The sequence below is a fragment of the Lycium barbarum genome, chromosome 3 (assembly GCF_019175385.1).
Source record: "Lycium barbarum isolate Lr01 chromosome 3, ASM1917538v2, whole genome shotgun sequence".
NCBI classification, from domain to species: domain Eukaryota; kingdom Viridiplantae; phylum Streptophyta; class Magnoliopsida; order Solanales; family Solanaceae; genus Lycium; species Lycium barbarum.
In genome coordinates, this window is record NC_083339.1 from 19,766,592 (window position 1) to 19,791,674 (window position 25,083).

At 36.1% G+C, this 25,083-nt stretch overlaps 2 protein-coding genes across 3 annotated transcripts; one reads left to right on the forward strand and one right to left on the reverse strand.

Moving 5' to 3' along the window:
* Window positions 1–13,472: 13,472 nt before the first annotated feature.
* Window positions 13,473–15,834, forward strand: LOC132630673 (L-type lectin-domain containing receptor kinase IV.1-like). Its single transcript, XM_060346230.1, has one exon. The coding sequence runs from the start codon at window positions 13,564–13,566 to the stop codon at window positions 15,604–15,606; it is 2,043 nt and encodes a 680-aa protein (XP_060202213.1). The 5' UTR covers window positions 13,473–13,563; the 3' UTR covers window positions 15,607–15,834.
* Window positions 15,835–16,471: 637 nt separating this feature from the next.
* LOC132630672 (pre-mRNA-splicing factor ATP-dependent RNA helicase DEAH1-like) lies at window positions 16,472–19,522 on the reverse strand. 2 transcript variants are annotated; one of them, XM_060346229.1, is made up of 2 exons: window positions 18,776–19,522; window positions 16,472–18,694 (listed from the first exon to the last, which is right to left on the reverse strand). In XM_060346229.1, exons 1-2 carry the CDS (start codon window positions 19,348–19,350, stop codon window positions 16,498–16,500), a joined length of 2,772 nt encoding a protein of 923 aa, XP_060202212.1. In that variant the 5' UTR covers window positions 19,351–19,522; the 3' UTR covers window positions 16,472–16,497. The 2 variants fall into 2 exon arrangements, with proteins under 2 accessions (XP_060202212.1, XP_060202211.1); XM_060346228.1 differs by having other exon boundaries at window positions 16,472–19,522.
* Between the last annotated feature and the right edge of the window lie 5,561 nt (window positions 19,523–25,083).

The window sequence follows — 25,083 nt, forward strand, 5'->3', positions numbered from 1 at the left end:
TGAAATGGTCATGAAACTTACCTTAGATGATGGTTGAACAAGCTTTGAATGGATTTACTCCTCTAGCACCAAAACCCTACTTCACTCCTTTTGGGTTTTCTTGAGAAGGATGAACTTTAGTGTGATTCTCACACTTGATTTCGTGGGTCTCATGTAATTGATCACCAATCTCCCTTGAGTTCTTGTAATTGAAGAGTAGAGAGTATTCTAGGAGTTTCTAGAGAGAAATATCGTGAAGATGAAATGATTTGAATAAGCTTGGGTCTCTTTTTAATGACTTAAAATCTATTCCGGAATGAATAGTGACTGAGGTGTACAGTGGTCGTAAACCCACTTTACGGGCCGTATTCTGGTTTACCGTCCGTCCTTCGTGACCGTATTTAAGCATATCAAAACCAGAAAGGCATGCTGGAGATCATGGCAATTTACGACTCAGTTTATGGGCTGTATTTCGATTTACGGTCCGTATTCCAAGTCGTTTTTAACCATTTGAAGCATTTGACAGAAAGTTGAAATGCTTGAAAGGTTGGAGGACGATAGCAGTTTACGGTCCATAAATCACTTTACGGGCCGTATTCCACTTTACGACCAACTGGGTCAAAGTGCAAACCTGCAACTTTTCATTGTACGTTCGCGGGGAAATTTCCAAGGTGTAACATCTATGCTCCAAGTCTTGCAACTACTGGTCTAAAATTGAGAAGAATCCCAAAATTCTAAGTCTTGAACCCTTAGGTGGGTTTTCTTGAAAACCCTAGGTTAAGATCAACGATTCCCTAATTAGGTTAGATGAACACATGATTTAATCCACTTGGAATAGGCTAGGATAGCTTACCTTAGTGTTCTTGATGGTGGAGGAGGAGAGCAGGTCGATCTAGGGTTTAGGGACTTGTAAAAATAAAAGTAGAACTGAAACCAGGTTTTTATAGGTTCTGGTGTGGGTTGGGAAATACGGACCAAAATACGGTCGGTATTCTGGACCGTAATTAATCATGTTCCAAAAACAGAAGCACTACCTTAATCCTCTCCTCAAATACGATCTAAATTACGGGTCGTAAACCAAATTACGGTCCATATTTAACAATATAATTTCCCAAGCAAAATTCCAGAATGTACAGTGAATTTGGTGCCAAATACGACCATGAGATACGGGCTGTATACTGAAATAAGATCCGTATTATGGGGCGTAAATACTCATCTGATAACTGTAGAGAATTTTCCAATTCTAACATTCTCCATATGATTTTCTAAGTCTAAAATCATGATCAAAGCTTAAGTTAAAGGTATGAGGTGTTACATTCAGTCTCCATCTTCCATGTCATGTTTTCTCAAATTCATGTGTTCAAGCCAAGTCTAGTCATATTCTTAACCATGACCCATCATTCGAGGACGAATGATCCCAAGGGAGAGATATTGTAATACCTCGTACCTTTAAACTAGGCTATGTTCATGATTTGACACTAAGAAAAAGAAAAAAAAATCATACAGGAAGTGTTGGAACTAAATTCCCTTCAGTTCAGCAAAATCTCCATTTTCACGACCATATATACGGACCGTATAATAATATACGGCCCGTACTTCTAGATCGTATCAAGCGAGTGAAAAATCCCAGGTTTTTCCAAGTTTTTGAAATGCTTTGATACGGGCCGTCTAATGTTATACGGACCGTATTTTCAGTTCGTGAAACTCGTTTGGGAAGTCCTAATTTCTAGAATTTTAATCATTGTTAAATACGATCAGTTTATACGGACCGTATAACTTTATACGGACCATATAAATGGATCGACTCAGCTAAGTATAAATACCCCAGTTCAGCCTTTTTATTCTATTTTTCATATTCCCAAGCCCTAGCACAAAGGTTTTTTTCTCCCATCAATCCAAAACAATAAGGTAAGCCATTCCAAGCCCTTCCAAGTCAATTCTAACATATATTCACTGCAATCTAATAAGGAAATCATTGCTCCTAACCTAGGGGTTTCAAGAAAACCCATCTCAAGACTCAAAGTTTAAGCTTTTGGAATTCTATTACAAGTTTTGGAGCACTAACAGGTATGTAGGGCTTCTATCTATGTGTGGGAACATCTTTGTTCTTCCCCATGCTACGTTCTTCCATGATTATACTAGAGTTCACTAAGCTAGGGTTTTTAGCCAAGTTCATGATAACCCTAAGTCCATGCACCAGGATTTACCACGTTTCAAATATATATATTCGTTGTTCTAACCCTAATCTTCCACTTTGGCTATTGGGACTCCTTCTGTAATCCATGCAAAACCCATATATTGAATTCCATGGGTTCCTACATGTAAGATATTAAATATTATGCTCACTTTCATTAATATCCTACATATCTACACGTTTTCATGCAAATAAAGTATATAACCTTATCCATGATTATGAAACAAGATATCCATGTTATAATACAAGTCATGTTTTTACGAAATTCAGGAGCTTCTCAGCCAACTATATCATGTTCATGTTTTTGGGAGTTGCACAGATTACCGAGAAGGTTTCATGCCTGAAACTACGTATGCCAACGTAGGATAAGGATCGCTCCGCCCAGTAGGACGATTCCTTCATATATTCCCATTGAGGGATTTTGGATTCATTCATGTCATGTTCATGTCTTGTACCCCGGCAAGGTACAAGATGGCTTAGCTGATCGGGCAGCGATCAGACGCCACGTACTAACGTGGTGGTTACATGTCGGTTATACTAATGCTCTCCCACAAATATTTTTACTCATGTTATTTATATATTTATTCATGTTCATGCTCATGACCAGGTTTAAGTTTCGGTTTCAACTGTTATCATGTTATTTCATGTACCATGCTTATTTCGTACAGTTGCTTTACATACCAGTACATTCAATGTGCTGACGTCCCTTTTCTATTACCTGGAGGCCTGCATTTCACGATGCAGGTACAGATTTAAAGGATGCCGCATTTGCTCAGTAGGATTTGCTTGTATCAGCTTGTTGGTAAGCCCCATCTTATTCCGGATGTCATCCTTATTTATTTTCATGTCATGTTTAGCAAGTTAAGGTATGCTGAGGGTCTTGACCCAGCAAGTATGTTTTACAGTTTAGATTCATGATAGAGGTTTCATAGACTAATCAGTTAGTTATGTCAGATACTCAGAGTTGTGTAGCCATATTTGGCTCAGTTTACGATATTTCCGCATTCACGTTTTATACAAGTATTTTATTAAATATATTATGACTTCTCCTGTTTTGTTAAGGCTCATCATGTTTCATGTTTTTTGCTCATGTTTTGCCTCATGATGATTCAGCAAGCCATGTGGTTCGCTCAGTCACATGTAGTAAGACACCGAGTGTCGTGTTACGTCCAGGCCATGGTTCAGGGCGTGAACAGATACCATCTCAGTATATTTTTATACCAATATATTTTTATACTATTGTTGTATCATGTAGGGCTGGGGACTGTTTTATTCAAGGACTTCAGCAGTCCTTCATGATACCATCATGATAATACAATCTCACTATATGCTAGAATAATTTTTTTTTGAGATATAGAAAAAAATAGAATAAAAGATAATATATCAGTTATCCTTTTTATTGATATTAAAAAACGAAAGAAAATGAGCCAAAAGGTGTGTAGAATTAGATTATGAAAAAGAACAGGAAATAAAGATTTTTTTTTAAAAAAAAACTGAAATTAAAAAAGGAGAAAAAAGTAAATTGAAATCACAAGAAATTAAAAAAGAAGAATAAATAAAAATAGCAAAAAAGGTGAATGAAATTAGATTATGAAAAAAGAAAAAAGAAAAAATAATAATAAACAAAATTAAAAAAGAACAAGAAATAAAAAAATAAAAAAATACAGAAAAAAGCAAAAGAAAGGAGCTAGAATTAAATATGTAATCATATTATGGTGAAAAGAAAATTAAAAAATAGTATAATTTTGGAAAAAAATAAATGAACAAGAAATAAAAAAAAATGAAAAGAAAGGAGCTAGAATTAAAAATGGAATCATATTATGGTGAAAAAGAAAATAAAAATAGTATGATTTGGTTGAAAAAAAAAAAAGAGAGATAGAACAAAAAAGGAGAAACTGAAAGGCAAAGTACTTTGCATCCGTGGATCTATATCCTGATAACGTGACTATTTGTCGCATGAGCACTGTGGGATTGGTAACTGTAACTTGTTCTATACTATTTACATTCAAAATTAACGTGTGATGATGAAGCAGAGGGATAATCAGGAAGCGAAACTACTACTATATAATTTTGTATGTATTGCTATAATACATGATGGATAGTATTTGTGCACAACTTCTTTACTAAAATACTTGAGCTAAACTAAAAAAGGAATAGAAAATCCCGTTGTTGGGCCCGTCGATGCATGGGCTTGCCTTGCTAGTTTACATGTATATGTTGTGAACTTGTGATGCTCGAACCATTTTGTTTTATTCACGTGAGATGAAATTATCAAAGTCAAGACCAAACAAAAAAACTAGTATAGATATGGATATGCTAACAACACAATATCATTAACTATAGATTACTGACATGATTACTAGTACTATAAGCTATAAGAACCCATCTTTGTTTCCCTCGTTAGCAAAATTTTTGTCAAGCCCCAAAATTAGAGGAACGGGTCGATACCTGGCATCTTCAAACTCGTGACAAAGCGAATCAACATTCATTTCTTTATTGGACTTAGCCACTTAGGTAATGCATACATCATGATAACTGAAACTTTACTACAACATCATGGATGTTTACCCTCATTGCAGACCCTCAAGACCTGTTTATTGTGTCAACATACTCCTGCAACACAACATACACAAACTGAGACATAACATTAACTATAATTCAACAATAATTAAAATGATGTATTGAAGAGATATACTCTCTGCATCCTAAAATAAGTGTCATCTTAGTAAAATTATGTTCATTAAGAAATCAATAACTACAATGTAGAGTTTACTACTACCCCTATTTATTAGATTTTTTTTTTTTTTAAATTGAGCAATATTAAAGAAGGCTACTTCTTTAACGCTATTGACATAATTGGAAATCCTTGCCAATTTTTGTCTTGAATTCCTAAAATAACACTTATTTTGGGACAATAATTTTCTACTAAGGTGACACTTATTTTGAAACCGAGGAGTATAATAAAGCAGTAAAATTCAAATGATAACAACTGTACCCACTAAGGGTCTGTTTGGAAAGCCACCAGGTAATTGGAATTGAGTGTAATTACACAGCTTGACCTGTTTGTTTGACCAAGTGATTACTTGGTTAGGTGGGAATTGGGTGTAATTGAGGAGTCCGGAACCAAAATGACTCAATAAAAAACAAGTGAACCAAAATACCCCAACAAAAAATAAGTTACAAAACTACCTTTAGAGCAGTAAAATACTGCGCTAAAGCAGTTCACGAGACGGAGTCGTTAACTGCAAATATTGCGCTAAAGATTTTTTTTTTGTATAGCGCAGTAAAATACTGCGCTATAGCGAGCACTAAAAAAAAAATTGGTAAACTTTTTTTTTTGCAACACTTAGTGTGTTTTTTCATACTTTGACCAACGATTAGTCGTGTGTCAAGACTCTGAAACGTCAATAGTTTATATAGAACCTGATATTTTTTTCTGCGTACAATAATGTAAGCTCAATACATCAAGGATACATAGACGTTCGGATCGTCATTTTAGGGGTTGAAAAGGTGCTCGAAGTAAGTTTTGTTTGAAAAAAGTTAGTATTTGACTGTAAGGTTATTTTAGTCAACTTTATATATTGAGAAAATTAGTCAGCTTTATTTTCAAAAATTGAAACAACAGAAGTGAAATTGAGATTCACAGCTACATTACCCCGAGATTTTTACATTGAAATCTATTGTGTATCATCATATTATAAGTAAACAAAACTGACAATTTCACGCCAATTTAGGGAAAATTGAAATTGAAAGGGATAAAAGGTGTTTTTTTTTAAAATCGGCTCCGTCTCTGTGAACTGCTTTAGTGCAGTATTTTACTGTGCTAAAGGTAGTTTTGTAACTTTTTTTTTGTTGAGGTATTTTGGTTCACTTGGTTTTTTATTGAGTCAGTTTGGTTCTGGACTGGTAATTGAGAGGGTGTAATTACACTCTCCAATTCTCGGGGGAGGGGGCTGAGAATTGGGTGTGATTACACCCTGTAATTACAGGGTTCCTTTTTAGTTTCTTTCTTCTTCTATTTTTGTTTTATTTTAATTTCTTTTCTTTTTTAATTCATTTTTATTTCTTTTTTGTTTTCACTTTTTTATTATTTTTATTTTTAAAATATATTTTTCTTTTAATATTATTTATCTTTCATTTCCTTTCTTCTCATTCACAACCTTTACTTCTTGTGGTTCCAGTAATTGCTCGTATTTTTATTTTTTTATTTTATTCTTTTAGCATAATTGTGTTATTTTCTAATTTTTGAAACTACACCTCTTAATATTAGAAAGGATGAATTATTAACAAACTTGGCATATAATGAGTAATGTTATTAAATTAGAATTTCGTTGTGAATGAGGTTATAGACTTATATTTTCCCATTCTTTTGAATTATCTTTACTTAAGTTACATTCGAACTTACTTATGTTATGTTGGAATTTGACATAAGAGTATTATGTTAAACTTTTTCTTTTGGATTTTAAATTTAGGTTATATTTTCAATTTTAATTTATTTGCTTTAGTATTATTGACTTGTTATTTCACATTCCATGCTGTTTATTTTTCACTTTCAGTTGATAGATTTGTTTTGTCAAACATTTGAATAATATTATGGCATTATATTTATAAATATTACTCCCTCTGTTTCAATTTATGTGAACGTATTTCCTTTTTAATCCGTGCCAAAATGAATGACCTCTTTCCTAATTTGGAAACAAATTCACTTTATGAAATGATTTACAGCCACACAAATATTCAAGATTTATTTTGAACTACAAGTTTCAAAAGTCTTCATACTTTCTTAAATGTCGCGTCCAGTCAAATGAGTTCACATAAATTGAAATGGAGGGAGTAATTTTTTTGCCAAACATACAATCCATGATGTTCTCACAAAAAAGTCTACTTTTAATTTTTATAATTAATTTAAAGTAAAATATTATTAATTTAAAAATATATATCAATTATTTTTTACAGTTATAGTTACAAATATATGATTATTAATTAATATATTTTCAAGAAACAATGTGTTGTTAAATACCTAATTTAATATCATTTGTAAAGGCACATATTTTTTAAATATTAATTCTTAATTTTTGATAATTGAATTTTATTATTAAATTAAACTAACTGTGTAATTACACTTGTACAATCAAGCAACACACTTATAATTACATTATGACAAATAAACAGGTGATTGTAATTACTAGGCTGTGGAATTACTACCCTAGTAATTACACCAATTCCAATTACCAGGTGGCTTTCCAAATCGACGCCAAATGAAAGTCATCAAGTGCAACAGTAATTCCAGTTACACTAATTTTCGCAGTGGTTGGACCTCTACAAAAAATAAAGATGGGAAAGATTAAAATTCATTCATATATGGAAAGAACCTTAAAACATTTAGTAGACATTCTAAAGGTTGACATAAATGCATTGGAAGACGAAAAACAACTCCAAATATTGAATAGACACCAACAAATGTTGGTGGATGCACGGACTAACGCAAGTGTCTTTTTATTTAGTTGATGATTCATTTGGCATTTTAAGAAGTACGACAACTTTATCTAGTAAAAAATTTACTGTAATAATTATTAATCAATATTTACTTTTTGGTAAAGGCGGCAACCGGTTTAACCGGAACCGGACCGGTAACCGGTTAGGGAACCGGCCGGTTTCCGGTTAAAAAACCGGAACCGCTTAACCGGTTCCGGTTTAACCGGTTTGAAATCCCAAACCGGAACCGGTCCGGTTAAAAGTGGTTAAAACCTTTTTTGTTTTGTTTTTTGTATTATATATATTATAGTATTTATTAGTATATTGTAGGTATATTCACATATGTTATACAAGTTTATAATTAAAGTTTATATATTTACTGACTAACAGGCTAACAGCAAGTCAGCAATACAGAATAGTGTTTTTCGTACTATATACTATATATACTTATATATATGTATAACTTAATATATATACTATATATACTTATATATATGTACTATATACTATATATACTTATATATATGTATAACTTAATATATATACTTATATACTATATACACTTATATACTATATATACTTTATATACTATATATACTTATATACTATATATACTTATATATATGTATAACTTATATATACTTATATATATGTATAACTTAATATATATACTATATATACTTATATATGTGTATCACTTAATATATATACTTATATACTATATATACTTATATATATAGTATATAAGTATATATATACTTATATATATGTATAACTTAATATATATACTATATATACTTATATATAAGTTATATACTATATATACTTATATATATGTATAACTTAATATATATATATATATATATATATATATATATATATATATATATATATATATATATATATATTATAAGTATATTCTTAATATATTTTAGTTATTTTTCAAGTATATAACTTTTTTTTAATTTAAGTAGATGTATATTATAAGTATATTCTTAGTATATTTTAGGTATATTCCTAACTTAATAAAAGTAAAAATATGAACACAAGTAAATAGAAGAAAGCTCAATGAGCCATATATTTTATTCATTCTTGGATAACATTTATTTGCAAGTTGTATTTTTTTTTAACTTGCAAATAATACATGAGTTGTACAAAATAGTAGAATAATAAAATCACCAATTTTGAACCATTTCGTTAATTTCCCCCACATCATATTCGGTCATGGAAATATTTTCAAAGTCTTCCATTTGGTCCGGTCCACTAGCTATCAAATCTTCAATTTCTTCCTCTTCGCCTTCCTCCGCTTCTGAGTTTTGGTTGCGTCGCTCCGATCTAATCCAATCGCGAATGCACACTAGTACTTGCAAGCTAAAGCCGGATAATGAATGTCTATGGCCTCCAATTTGCTGTCTTCCTTGGCTAAATGCGCTCTCCGAAGCCACGGTTGATACTTGAACCGTAAGGATATCTCGAGCCATTCTTGAAAGTACCGGATAGCTTTCCTTGTACTTCTTCCACCATGCTAAGACGTCCAACTCATCCAGTTCCTTGATATCCACATTTGACTGCATCAAATAAAAGTTATATTCATCAAAGTTTGCAGTAGAAGAAGAAGTTGGCTGTGAATGTAAAACTTTTAAACCCGACAAGCCCTTTTTGCTACTCTGAGAAGTAGTAGGGCGTGGAGTAACGGGTGTAGCACGTTCTTCCAAACTAGAATAATGAGTAAAAACTTTTCTAAACTCATCATCAATAGCGAGATCGGCTTCAGCTAAAGATGGTTGAACTCCCTCTTCAATTTCTAAAAATGTATAAATTTGACTAACCAAATTTTTAGTATAAGACACTTTTAAACAAGGATTTAAAAGGGTACCCAATATAAATAAAGTTGGGATGGGAAAAAAATACTTCTTAAATTTGATTATCATTTCAAAAATAGCCACTTGATAATCGGGTTTATATTTATACTCTTGTAAAACTCTAGCTATTTCCGCTAAGTAGGCTAAAATTCCGGTTACCGTGGGATAGAATTGTCTAGAAAAAGCAAGAGATGCATTATAAAAATTTTCTAAGAGGTCAACACATTCTTTAACATCTTCCTAATACGAATAATTTAACCAATCATCACTATCAGTATTATATTTGTTGTGAACTTGTTGTATGGGAATCCTATACTTATATGCTTGTTGTAGCATAATGTAAGTGTAGTTCTACCTAGTCTTAATTTCTACTTGAATTTTCCTAGGTCTAAGATTATTTTCCACACAAGCATTCTTAAAATCTCTAATTCTTCCCCTATTAGCATTACAAAAAAGAAACGCAACAACATCTCTAACCTTTTTAACAGAATCATCAAAATGCACAAGACCACCTTTATTAAATTTAAAATGTGACAACTACATCTTACATGAAAAATATTTCTTAGCGGAGGGTTTAGTTCTCTTTTTATAAGACCTATCGCCTTTGTATTATTAGAAGCATTATCTAAAGCAATACAAAGTGTTTTTCTATAAATGTTAAAAAATCTCATAATAGTAGACATTGAATCGGCTAAAAATTTTCCATCGTGACGACCTTTTCCTTCGTCATATAAAAAAGCTATAATTCTTTTTTGCATAACCCAGTTGTCATCAACCCAATGACATGTAATAGCAAAAAAATCTAAATGGTTAATACTAAGACCCAAATCAACGGTAAGACAAACATTACGATTTAAAGAATTAAATACATGGCGCAAATAAAATCTATATTTTTTAAACAAATCTATAACATCGGCTCTACAAGTACTTCTAGGAATACCCTCAAATAACGGATTATAACAACGTTGAATGTAAGTAACAAACCCCAAACCTGAGGGAAAGGAAAATGGTAAACAATCATAAGCTACCATTTTAGCTATTTCTACACGCTCTTTTTTCTTGTCATACTTAAAATTTCTACCGATTCGTGGATCTATCGTCATTTGAATCCGCCCCACATTTGAACCTGTTTGCTCTCCCCAAACATCCATATGTTTGGTTCTCATATGAGCATTTAGTGTACCCGTTCCACCATCCTTACCAGTTCCTTGCTTAAAACTAAATACTTGTCCACATAGGGTACATGTAGCTGATTGGTTTTCCCTATTCTTAGTCATAAATTTCCAAACTTTAGTTGTTGGCTTACGAGTGTTAGGCGGTTTGTCTTGTGTATGTGATTGGGCAGGACATGTATCTCCTATGGGATTTTCGGGGGGTTGTGTTTCATCATCATCATCTAAGTCTTCATTAAAAGTGTCGGTAAAATGTTGTTGCACTGCCTCATGACCTAAAAGTGGATTATTTCCACCAACATCAATACCTAAATTAGGTGTTTCTTCCACAAATGTTTCCTCATTAAGCGCACCCCTAACAATACGACTACTACTACCGGCACCACGTCTTAATCTCTTTGACATTATTAAATAGAATTAATTTAAATCACAATCAAATAAATCACAAGAAAATAAATTACAACAAATTAAATTGCTAGAATTAAATTGCGTAAATTAAATTGCGAAAAATAAATTGCTAGAATTAAATTGCGAAAAATAAAGATAGAGTTGGAACGAAAGTACTAAATTGCCGGATTAATTTCCAACAAAGTGAAGGCGGCTAAAATTGCAAATCCACCAAAGCTACTTCGGATTGTTGCAAAATCACCAACTCCACCAACAATATTATAATTGCAAAATTAATAATTGAAATTTGAAACTATAATAAGACTTTGTGGCTAATTATTGCAAAGTAACTATAATTGAGAGATTGAGATTTGAGAGAAAGTTGAAGAAGAGTGAATTGGTGTGAAATAAAATGAAAATGAAGAACGGTTTATATAGGGGTGGGGGATGGGTTAAAGTGTTAAAAAAAAAATTGAGGGCCAAAAATTAACAAAATGACCATTTGGCAATGTCCATTTTTGCAAATGGACCGTTGCCAACGGTCCATTAACGCACAGGCGGCCCAACGACTCTTTTTTTTTTTTTTTTTTTTAATTTCACCGGTTAAACCGGTTTAACCGGTTCGGTTCTGGTTTCAAAAATATCAGAACCGGACCGGTAAATTTTTAAATGATTAACCGGAACCTGTTAACCGATTCTACCGGTTCCGGTTTAACCGGTCTGGTTACCGATTTTAACCGGTTAAACCGAACCGGTTTACAGGTTTACTTTTTGGTACCAAAATCTGGAGTATAAGAGTAGGTGTTTAGTTTGAAGGGCACAAAAGTAACATTATAGGGTCATTCTGGTCCATTAACATTTTACTTTAAATTTTCATACTTTTGTAATATTATAGATAGATATCAATATGCTAACAACACAGCATCATTCCTAAAGATATAAAAAGCAATAAATTTCAAATTATTATAAATATAATGTACATGTGGATGCATGTCCGTTAATTAAGTACTCCTACAGCTTTCTGAGGAAGCTTGCAACCAAGCAAGTAGCTCATGCAAATAAATTACTTCCTGAAAAGCCTTGTGTAATCTCCTGAGGTTTGTAGTCAAGCAGATAGCTAACAAGTAGCTCAAGCAGACAGTTTGCTAGCAGCTTCTAAAAAGCCTTGAAGCAGCTTTTTAAAATCCTCCTAGCAACTTTCTTTCTCCTATAAATAAGTAGCTAAATTAATTCATTTTGTCTATCAATCTCAAGAGAAATAAAAAATCTCTCCACTTTCTGAGGCTTGCAGTCAACCCAACCGCTAGCAAGTAGTTCAAGCAGGCAGTTTCTGAAAATTAAAGCCTTCCAACTGTTTCTTGAAAAGTCTTACAGCATGTTCTTTTCTTGTATAAGTAGGAAGCTAAACTTACCCATTTTGTATAGCAATCTCCGGAAAAATAAAATTATCACCCACCGAGCTAAGTCTCTTTCAAGGAAATTTTATGTTCAGATTTAAATTTTAGAGACGAATTCATAAATAAAAGTGTACTTTTTTACTACATTACGCTCATTTCTCTCCAATTAATTGCACTCTAATCAATATTTGTTACTTTAAAAAACAATTAATGTTAAGGGCAAAGTAGGAATAACTTAATTTATTCTATCTTGATTTTGTAAATGGACGAGTATTTTGGGACGGATATTTATAGTAATGTGGGCAACTAATATGAGACGAAAGGAGTATTTATTTTTTCGTTAAAAGTTTTGAACAAACACCTTAACTTTCTAAAATAAGCCTTAATGAATTTTCTAATACATATACAAGATCTGTATAAAAGCTCTCATTGATTAAAAACTAGATCCACCTCTATTTGGAGGGGTTAGAAAGTTACCGATAACGATGTAAATCTAATTCCACTAAACATGAGAACGGTACTGCACTTGAAATTAAATTCTTGCCACTTGCCAAATTTTCAGTACCTTACAAAAGGGTCATCAATTGGTAGTTAATATTTTGTACTATATCTGCTGAGTGGTTGGCATCAAACACGTTAGATCATCAATTTATAATTTATGGTAAGTTCAAATGCATTTAATATTTCAAATCAGGAAATCTAAAAGATATTATCCTCCCTAGTTTGTATACTCCATATCTAATTGTTTAGATGTTTTTCTACATTAAGCTATAGTATTTGCTTAAACAATTGAAACCAATGACATTTGAAGAAAGATATGCAGTTGAAAATATAGACCTTTCTTCTCATGTAAGTCCAATTTTCAGTACAAGTATGATGGACCAACTAGGTAGATGACTTGTTTTGGTTTACTTGAGACGACTTGGCATATAGTAACATTTTTGGATTACTGTAGAAGACTTGGACACAGCCTCGTACATTTTGTGCATTTATTAATTTTCTCATTTTGTGGCTCTGAATGTACAGTCTCATTAATTAGATTGCATAGAAAAACATTTCTTGTCATATGAAGTAAAAACAGTAGAACAAAACTTCATATGGTCAAAATATTTTCCCAATCAAGAATATTACCAATGTTCTTCAATTTTTTCATACTAGTGGCTCTCTTCTTATTTGATTTTGCACCAGCTTCTTGTGAAGTTAATGCATTCACTTACAATGGATTCCAATTAGGAAATCTTAGCTTGGATGGCATAACTAAGCTCACATCCAATGGCCTTTTGCTGTTAACAGATTCAAAAACACAAGATCGGGGCCATGCTTTCTATCCAAATCCAATTCATTTCAAGAATTCACCTAATGATACTGCATTTTCTTTCTCCACAACCTTTGTGTTTGCCATAAGGTCTGATTATGGAACTTTAAGTGGTCATGGACTGGTTTTCGTTATCGCGCCACAGAGAGGAATTCGGGGAGCTGTAGCAAATCACTATCTTGGCCTTTTTAACTCATCCAATAATGGGAATAAATCAAACCATGTTGTGGGAGTTGAGCTCGATACAATCTATAGTGAGGATTTTGGTGATATCAATGACAATCATGTTGGAATTGATATAAATGGATTGTGGTCTGTAGCATCTCATCCAGCAGGTTATTTTGATGGTACTGGCTTGTTTCAGAACTTGACTCTAATTAGTGGCCAGCCAATGCAAGTTTGGGTTGATTATGATGGCAGGACTAAGCAAATTAATGTAACAGTGGCTCCATTACATATGGGGAAACCAATTAGGCCACTTTTGGTGAAGAGTTATGATCTTTCACCAGTTCTTGATGATACCATGTATGTTGGTTTTTCATCATCAACTGGTTCAGTTCCAACACATCATTATATCTTGGGATGGAGCTTCAAGACAAATGGGAAAGCTCAAGAACTCTCTCAACTTCCTAATCTTCCTCGTTTTGGACGCAAAGGGACTTCAAGATTTGTAACGATTGGCTTGCCGTTGATCTCTTTGGTTTCACTTGTTGTAGCAACCTCAATGGTGGTTTATTATGTAAGAAGGAAGAAGTATGAAGAACTTCTTGAAGATTGGGAACGCGAGTATAGACCGCAAAGGTTCAAGTATAAAGATTTGTACATAGCCACTAAGGGATTTAGAGAAAAAGAGCTATTGGGAGCTGGAGGATTTGGTAAAGTTTACAGAGGAGTGATGCCTATCACCAAACTTGAGATAGCTGTAAAGAAGATATCTCATGAATCAAGACAAGGGATGAAGGAATTTGTTTCGGAGATAGTAAGCATAGGTCGTATACAACACAGGAACGTAGTACCGCTTTTGGGTTATTGCAGGCGGAAAGGAGAGTTACTTTTGGTTTATGAATACATGTCTAATGGAAGTCTAGACAAGTATCTATACGACCAACCAAGACTCACTCTTGATTGGAGCCAAAGATTCAGAGTTATTAGAGGTGTAGCATCAGGACTATTTTTCCTACACGAAGAATGTGACCACGTAGTTGTTCATAGAGATGTTAAGGCCAGTAATGTCTTGTTGGATGGTGAAGTAAATGGAAGGCTAGGAGACTTTGGACTTGCAAGGCTATATGGTCATGGGACCGATCCTCAAACTACTCGTGTCGTTGGTACTCTTGGTTACCTGGCACCAGAGCATACCAGAACTGCCAGGGCAACACCTAGTACCGATGTATTTTCCTTTGGGGCTTTTTTGCTTGAAGTTGCCTGTGGTAGGAGGCCGATACAGCCAAAACAAGACGGTGATGATTTTATTTTGGTCGATTGGGTGTTCTCGTGCTGGAATAGGGGTAATATTCTTGAGGCTGTTGATCCAAATATAGGCATTGATTTTGTTCCAGGGCAAGTGGAGTTGGTGTTGAAGCTGGGCCTGTTCTGCTCTCATTCAGAGCCCTCGTTTAGGCCAACTATGCGACAAATCTTGTTGTTCTTGGATGGTGTTGTGGCCTTACCAGAGTTCTCAGCACTTGGTGTTTCATCAGCTGGCCTAACATTTGACTATCGTGGAGGTTTTGATGATTTTGTCAAGTCATATCCATCTTCTTCGGTTTATGCACATTCCCACTGTCCATCTGTAACAGATTCTCTTCTCTCTGATGGTCGATGATTCATGATGAGTTGGATAGAATTTCTAGGAGGAATGTTGATGTATTGAGCCTGGTAAATATAACCTAATTTTGGTGGATTATGTACTTGTGATAAATTAGAGTAGCTTATGATGGAATACTGTATACATTTTTCTCCTATCCAGAATTCAACACTTCCATGGTATCCTGATTTTATAGCTTACTTTCAATACAAAATAAAAGAATTATCAAATTCATAAGTTAATCAAGGATTGAGCAATGACTGGTCATTATCCTGCATAACTAATTTACGTATGAAGCACATAATTCAGCAGTTTCATGAACACTAGACAGTAAATAATTGAAGAAATTGATAGAGCTAGATAACAGTTCATATACTATGCCATTCTTTCAGTTCTCCAAGTATTAATCTATTTGTCATTTTAGAGTTATGGACATAGTTAGAGCATGAAGGAGATAGCTTATGTTTTTTTTCATCATTATGTTTTTTTTCATCCTCACTACTCGCTTTTAGTGGAATATAAAGGATATGAACTTCTCGCATTCTTCTTTTTGGACATTGTTAGCTTACGAGATTTTATATTATCATGGTTATAATACTCCAGGACTGTTGAAAAAATTTAAACTACATAGTTTACATGATAAAAAATATTCTTATGGCATGCTTCCTCGTGCAAAATAATGCATAGAACTAGGCACATACAGAGAATTACAGCCATAAATCTATAAAAACTAAAAAGGTTATGAAGAATCTATAAAATTCTATATACAGCTCTCTGATTCATGTCAGTTAATGTGCATGGACTTCCTCCGTTAGCAAAATCCTTCTACCTAACGGGAAGATTTCCAAATCCTCGCATAAGCTACTCTCTTGAGACTGCTCTTTTCTTTTGCAAAGATAGAAGTTGATCCTAAGATACCCGACCAATTCCGCGAGGCATTTTCTTTGAGCTAGAGTCTTCAATATCCTTCAACTGATAGTAGTGAGGAGCTATTTCTACAAGCCATTCCGGTTTCAGTTCAGTAACCTGTCGCATGTACTCCTTACTCGTCAAGACTAGCTCATGGTAGACGACCCATCTAGGAAGCGACTGCACTAAACCTGAGCTTGGGTGAATGTTAACTGTTTGGGGATGTTTAACAGTTCGATAAGTTCCAGCCTTTTGTAGTCTCGCTGAGTGTGTGAAAAATCCTGATGTTAAACACTTCTTTATAGCTTCCAAGTCGTTCACATTTGAAGTCAACTCAATTTCCACCCTTTCCAGCAGGCCTTTCAATTGATCTCGAATATCCCTAGCTCTCTTCATGCTTCTGACCTGGATGTAATTCTCATAGCACCAATCTGTTGAAAAGTTTGCCTCCTTCGAGGAATTGTAGACCCTTAGCAGCGCGATATGATCTCCCACGTTGCCCGTGTGAAAATTCATCCATGCATTGTCCGCGTGGACTTGTTTGTCCTTTGGACGATAGAAGATTGAATTCCCCACAGAAAGCATTGCAGCAATACTTATTATTTCATCAGAACACTTGTATTTGTCGGAGGCAACGATTGTCTTGGACAGCATCGGATCTAGTGGAAACTCGGCCATTTTTCTACCTGTTGTTGTTAACTCGCCAAGCTTATTAAGGGCACCAAGGGCAAAGAGCAGTTCCAGTGCTGTAAGTAGAGCTTCTGATGGTGGGGGGTCCATGAAGTCGAAATTCATCAAGTCCATAGTCCCAATACCAAGGCTCTTCAGAGAGAGCACAGCATTTGCAAGGTTGGTCCTTTGTATTTCTGGGACTGTGATATCTTCCAAATCATTCATGTAGTTATGTGCAGTGTATAACCGAAAGCACTTTCCAGGACCCGTTCTTCCAGATCGACCAGCCCGTTGGTTGGCAGATGCCTTAGATATAGGAGTGACCTGTAAGGACTCCATCCCCGTCCGAGGGTTGTAAGACTTCATCTTAGAAAATCCTGGATCAATAACGTATTTAATCCCATCGATTGTCAGTGATGTTTCAGCAATATTTGTAGCCAGGACAACCTTACGAGCCCCTTCAGGAGTGGGCTCAAATATCTTAGTTTGTAATTCTGTTGGCAGGTTTGCATATATCGGGCAAATTATCAGCTCAGCAATCTTCGTCCCTAGACCCCGTATCCGATGCTTAATGATCTCCTCCGCTGTTTCTATCTCCTCCTGCCCAGTCAAAAAGATTAATATATCGCCTGGTGGTTGAGTTACATGGATCTGAAGAGCGGTTACTACTGCTGCATCCATATAATCCGCCTCTGGCACTTTCGTATAGTGTATCTCAACTGGAAACCGTCTTCCAGGAATTTTAAAAATTGGTGCACAGTCAAAATAATCGCTGAACTTCTCTGCATCTAGAGTGGCACTTGATATAAGCAACTTCAGATCAGGCCGAAATCGGGCAATATCCTTTACTAACCCAAACAAAATGTCAGTCGAAAGTGTTCTTTCGTGAGCCTCGTCAACCATAATGACACTGTAGCTGGCTAGATCAGGCTCACCAAGGAATTCTCGTAGAAGCATTCCATCGGTCATATATTTCAGAATCGTTTTCTCAGAAGTGCAATCTTCGAACCGAATGGAGTAGCCAACCTCATTGCCGAGTTTGACTCCCATTTCTTGAGACACACGTGCAGCAACACTCATTGCAGCAACTCGACGAGGTTGAGTACATCCAATCTTCCCACGTTTAGTATACCCTGCCTCGTGTAGATACTGTGGTATCTGTGTGGTTTTCCCTGAGCCTGTTTCTCCAACAATCACAAGAACCTGATGATCGTTAATAGCTTGGAGCAGATCATCCCTGTAGTGATAAATTGGTAGTGTCTTCCTATCTTCCTGAAGTTTCCCAAATGCTGATTTAGCCATAGATTTCTCTATTGATTCAATGGGAGGCTTTTGATCAACATTAACACCATCCATTACTGCTGCCTTTATGAACTCAATTTGGTTTTCGAACATGAATTTATATTCATCAGATCTTGGCTTTATATTTTTTGACCCATATTTAAGTGTAGCTTTTGCAATTTGATGTTTTTCCCATGCTTCTTGTTCTGCGAAAGGTTTCGTCTTTCCAGCAGCATCTAGATCCCTGTCACGCTGCGAAGCCACGGAAAATCTCTTTTTCTGATTTACGCCACTTTCATGATCATAGGCATCAGGCATCCTATACTCGCCCATGTCATCATCAGTATCTTCTGATTTCTTCTTAACTAGTTCATATATATTTTGCTTATGAGTTAGTTCGCGTCTCTCTGCTTCTGTCAACTTCACTCCCTCAAACAAGTACTGCCCGTCTTCGATTTCATCTCTGAGTTCCTCAAGCTTCTTTTCCTGCCTTTTCTTCAAGTATTCTCGTCTCGAAACTTTCCTCAAATTTGCAATGTCATCTCGGTCCAACGCATCAGCCCTCCTGATTGCCTTTTCTTCCTCCTTCCTCGATAATTTTGGCTGTGCCAACTTTCTAGTCCCGGCAGCATCACGTTCTCTAATGTGTCGTTCCAACTCCTCTCTCTCTCTTTGGTCCCGAAGAATTACTTCTTCCGACTCAGAGTTGTCACGGTCATCTTGATCTCTTGAAGTTCGTCTCCTATTCCTGGCAACCTTGTCATCTTCATCGTCCTGGATTTCAACCCTCTTCCTGTACTTCTTTTTACGGGTAGCCAAACTACTTTTCTCACCAGCATCATTGTATTCATCATCATCAGCTTCCAAAAGGGTGTAAGCCTTTTGCTTCCTCGCCAACATTGTGTTATTAAGTCGAAAAGAGGCAAACCCGAAACGGAACTGCTGTTCTGGGATCGAAATATGATGCTGCGGAACTTCAGATTCAATCTCCACCGTTAAAATAAACTATGAAACACTCAGTAAAAATTTCAGGCCAATCCATCGGTGAACGAATCAGCAAACGTGATTTGAAGCTGAATTGTCAACGGAGACTAACAATGAGCATATAAAAGTTCTCCAAAGTTACTCTATTTATAAATAATGAATGGTGCTTTTTCTTGAAGCCAAAACCAACTCCAAGTAGGAATAAAAATCGAAATCCAATTCCAAATAGGATTGGAAACCAAACTAGAATAGGATTGGAAATAAATCGTAAATCTACGTCTAGTGATGCATGTATCAATATGAGGAAATAATAATAGTATTACACATCAAGTGAAAGTCTTTTCCTAATTGGAATTTTTCTAAGGGAAAGAAAAATCACATTACAATTCTGAATTATCTTCTTAATCAACATCTAACCGCCGCTCCTCTATCTCTTTCTTTCGGTATAACATAATGAAAGTCCCCTTCGCTTTTTTCCCAATAGTCTTATTAGAGTGTGTTCTGCAGTCGGCGTTTGGCCATAGGATATTGGGATCCTGATTTCAAATCAGCATTTATCTACGGAATTTGCAAAAACTTTCAACTTCAATTCAAATCATGATTTCAAATCTCAAATTCTCCAAAAAATAAGATTTGGAATTTTAAAATTTTTAAATATAAAACGTGACTCATAAGTTGTATTTAAAAAAAAAAAAAAAAAACAGATCATTTTCTATTTTGTAAAAAATGACTCATGCTTGATATGAAGAAGTTTTTCGTATAGTACGGAAGGATTATATTAAAGAATAGCTAGTTACTACTATTATTGCTTTTTTGAACCAGTGAATCTTTAAAAAGAAATTGCGTATCTGAGAGTTTGTAATAGTATGTAATCACGAGCATTTATTTATAAAAAGAATATGGAGATATGTAATTTATTAATATAGAACCTTTGCATATTCCGATACCTTGTTTATGAAATATGATTTGCTCATTTGGTAAGGTTGTATAAGAGTTGCGGAAGTTCTAATAGTTTTCACAAATTGTGGGATTTTCATGTTTATGAGAAAAAATACAACTTAAAAAATTCAAATTGCATGTCCAAACAAAATTTCAACTTCAAATCAACTAAAGAGAATAAAGTAAAATGGATATGTAATTTCCTTATAGATACTAAACTAAAAGGAAATCAAATATATATTCGGCAATTATATAGAACCTAGATTTGGAAGAAAAAATTAATATTCTACAATATTCCTAGACTTAAAAAAAATATTCTACCATTAATGTAGATCATAAATAGAAGGAAAGTCAATTTTAATAGTGTTTAGTTGGTGAGTCAAACCTATTTTCGACAAAAAAATTATATATAATGATATTAGCAAATCAGATGAATTTCTTGATTGCTAAAAATTACTCGTAATAATAATGGGGTTGGTCGGAACAAATAATATAAAATTTAAATGCTAAGATAATTGTAAGAAAAATAATTTTTGCCATAAATGAGGAAAATTATTTGTCCCCTCTTAATATAAAAATGACTTTTTCATTTAAAAAAAATCTGAATAATGACTCGATTCATATAGTCTTTGCTACGTCCTTTGTCATTGACTTAGACTTAGTACCATCACTACCAGAATGGAACTTGCATGAATTTATCACATATTCTTTCTACACAGCCATATAGTGTAAATGAATGATAATACTGTTTGGAAAAAATCTTGAATTCACGGAAATATTCGTAGCGTGAGGCGTGTCAATTAAGATACTGTCCTTAAGGATATTTCACCCGGTTAAGGTGTATCCCCCAGGATTCAATAAGCTCTTCTAGTACAAAATTAGGAGCCAGAATCTAACAAAGATTAAACAATTTTATGAAACCCAGCAAAAGGAAGTGAGGAGTAGAAGAATGTTTTTTTGTTTCTTTCTGTGTATCTATCAAGGAAAAGATATTGGAATTTATAGGCTTAAGAAGTTAAATCAGAGAACTTTTGAACGGCTAGCCATAGAGGCTAATCAAAGCTAGTCAAAGCTCAGCAAATAACGTGGGACTTGAATACAAATAATAGCACTTTGTATACGGTAAAAATCAGATATATGTTAAACCGGTAAGACCGGAGACCGGGGGAAGAAAGGGACAAGCACGTGCACGAAGTCTTTCTTTCTGGACCGGAGGAGTGCTTGAACCGAAGAAAAGGAAGGGCATCATTTGGTCCGGCTTCTCCATAGCCGAGTTGGTCGTGGCCGTTGGTCCGTTTGATCGTGGCCGTTGGTCCGGGTGATCCGTTACACAATTGCCACGCATCAATACCGTTCTGCCACATTGTGCTGCCAATCGTACGAGTGTCAGACCGTACGATCAACCTTATCCATTTTAGGGTTATTCTTTATTCTTTAGGGTCTTATGTTGTATGAAGCCCATGAGGGAAAACTTTAAATAGGGGTCATTACCCTACTTTTAGGGGTTGGCTTCTCAGATCTAGAACATATTGTAATAGCAAAATATACAACATTCTCCAACTTATTATCTGATTTTGGTTCGGATTTATTGTGTTCTTCTCAGATTTGTTCAATAATGCAATATCATATATTATTTAATACACGCATTATTACAAGCCATCAATCACTATTCAGATTATTCATAGCTCATCTTAAACCATTTTCTCTCAATCAAGAATAGATTAAAGTTCAACCACATATCCTATACCTCACTCATAAATTTAATTGATTATCCAAATTTGGGGTAAACAGTTTGGCGCCCACCGTGGGGCTTGGATAATAGTGGTCTTTGATCTAGATCTCTATCTTACCCGTCAGAATCAAAAATATCTTTTGTTCATCTCTCTAAAAACGGACCAAATGGCTAACAGTGGACAATCTGGTCACGTCAACAATAACGAGATTGTGGCCGAAAATGAAGACAGCGGGCCACGATGATTACCAAACCCCGCTAACCCGAACCCCGTTAATTCGAGGGAGGGCCTCAACCGGCAAAACACCGTGAACCAGGAGAATGCCGCCCAGCCGACCACCGATCCTTTAAATACTCACAATTCAATTACTTTGTCCCGGACACAGGGCCGGAAAGAACCGGATACCCCGAATGATAATATTGACTTACGTTTAATTTTTGAAATGTTGAAGGAACAGATAGCAACGATTGCCGAACAAGGAATCGCAGTAGCCTAGTTACAAAACAGAAGAGATAAAACGACCCCGGAGAAGGCGAAGAGTGTTGCTGAACCTACAAGAGATGAGGCACGGACAGTTGAAAGCAATGGGTCCGGAGTAGGTTCATCCACCGAGGTTCTGAGAATGCTCGAAACATTGGCGAAGCGGGTAGACTCGACCGAAAAGAGGGTGGAAACATACAACTCTCGGGTGTATCAAATCCCGGGGGCTCCGACTATTTTGAAAGGGTCGGATTCGAAGAGGTTCAAAATGCCGGACATCCAGAAATATGACGGCACAACGGACCCTCACGAACACGTGACCTCATACACCTGCGCTATAAAAGGCAATGATATGGAAGAAGATGAAATCGAATCCGTGTTGCTGAAAAAGTTCGGGGAAACTCTGTCAAAAGGAGCATTGACTTGGTACGACCATCTGCCCGAGCATTCAATCACTTCTTTCGAAATGCTCGTCGATGCGTTCGTAAAATCACACGCCGGAGCTAAAAAGGTGCAGGCTCGGAAGGCGGATATTTTTCGTATAACCCAAAGAGACGATGAGTTACTGCGTGAATTTGTCAACCGATTCCAAAGTGAACGAATGGAGCTCCCCCCGGTTCCGGAGGAATGGGCTGCACAAGCTTTCACAAAGGGGCTCAATGTTCGGAGCTCGACGGATTCGTTCAAATTAAAGGAAGCTTGCTGGAATACGAGGTTGTGACATGGGAAGATGTCCATAACCGATACGAGTCGAAGATTCGGGTGGAGGATGACCAACTCGAGCTTCCCCCGGGGCCAGTAAATATGAACAAAAGTTTTGAGAGACCAAGGAAAAATTACGAACCAGAGGCCAGATCATCGAGGGAAAGGTATCGGCCATATTCTCATTCGGAAAAACCAAGCTTCAGGTCGGAGAAATCCAAGGTTGGCCTGAGCCTTTTCTCCGATCGGGGTGATAAACGGGTCGAGCGCCCGTCGAACAGTCGAGGTCTCTCATTCAGGAGCGATGCCGGAAGCTCTGCCGGCAACAAAGACTTGCCGAGGATATTGGAGTACAACTTCAACGTCAACACCTCGGACCTCGTCTCGGCTATTGGGCGTATCCCGGATGTAAGTTGGCAGAGACCTCTAAGGTCGGATCCGGGCCAACGGAACCCGAACATGATGTGTGAATATCATGGAACCCATGGACACAGAACTGAGAATTGTCGCCAGTTAAGAGAGGAGGTAGCCCGGTTACTGAAGAATGGCCATCTTCGAGAATTGCTGAGTGAACGAGCCAAAGGTCACTACAAGGAAAGGGAGACTCATAAAAGGGCCGAGCCAGTAGAACCCCAGCATATAATCAATATGATAATCGGGGGCACCGATACCCCACGAGGGCCGGTGATGAAACGAACCAATATTTCTGCTGTGCGTGAAAAGCGCGGCCGGGATTATATACCCGAGGGTTCCAGCTCTTTCAGCAACGAGGACGCAGAAGGCATCATTCAACCGCACAATGATGCATTGGTAATCTCTATTCTTATTTTTAAAACTCAAATTAAGCGTATTTTGATTGACCCAGGTAGCTCAACCAACATCATCTGGTGGAGAGTGGTCGAACAGCTAAGGTTACTCGATCAGATTGTACCAGTAGCCCGGGTACTCAGCGGGTTCAACATGGCGAGCGAAACCACAAAGGGGGAGATCTCATTGCCGGTAAACATCGATGGCACTATCCAGCAAACAGTGTTCTATGTAATCGAAGGAGATATGAAGTAAAATGCATTACTGGGTAGACCCTGGATACATAGCATGAGGGTCGTGCCGTCGACATTGCATCAGCTGCTAAAATTCCTGACTCCGGAGGGGATAAAAACCATCCGAGGTGAACAACCCGCTGCAAGGGAGATGTTCGCGGTCGAGGAAGCGACACCTCAGCCCAAAAAATAGGATCAAAAGGAAGAAGATTCAACTGGGGGAAAGGACACCAAATAGCAATCAAAGCACTCGGGGTTAGATCCGGGGTATGAAGAGGATGATTTTGGTGTACCCAGATCATTTGTCATTCCAGATGACTCGGATGCAACCAAGTCAACAGTAGAGGAGCTGGAGCAGATCATCTTGTTTGAATATCTACCGGACAGAAAGGTATACCTGGGCACGGGGTTAACCTCGGAGCTCAGGAACAAGTTAATTGAATTTCTTCGAGCTAATGTCGATTGTTTCGCATGGTCCCATATAGATATGACAGGTATACCACCGGAAGTAACAACTCACAAGCTCAGCTTAGACAGGAGGATTCCCCCGGTAAAGCAGAAGAGAAGGCCTATGGCAGAAGCAAAACACGCCTTCATAAAAGACGAGGTAACAAAGCTTTTAAAAATAGGCTCTATCCGGGAGGTAAAGTACCCGGACTGGCTAGCTAAAGTAGTAGTGGTGCCGAAGAAAGGTAATAAATTTCGAATGTGTGTTGATTACAAGGATCTAAACAAAGCATGCCCGAAGGATTCAT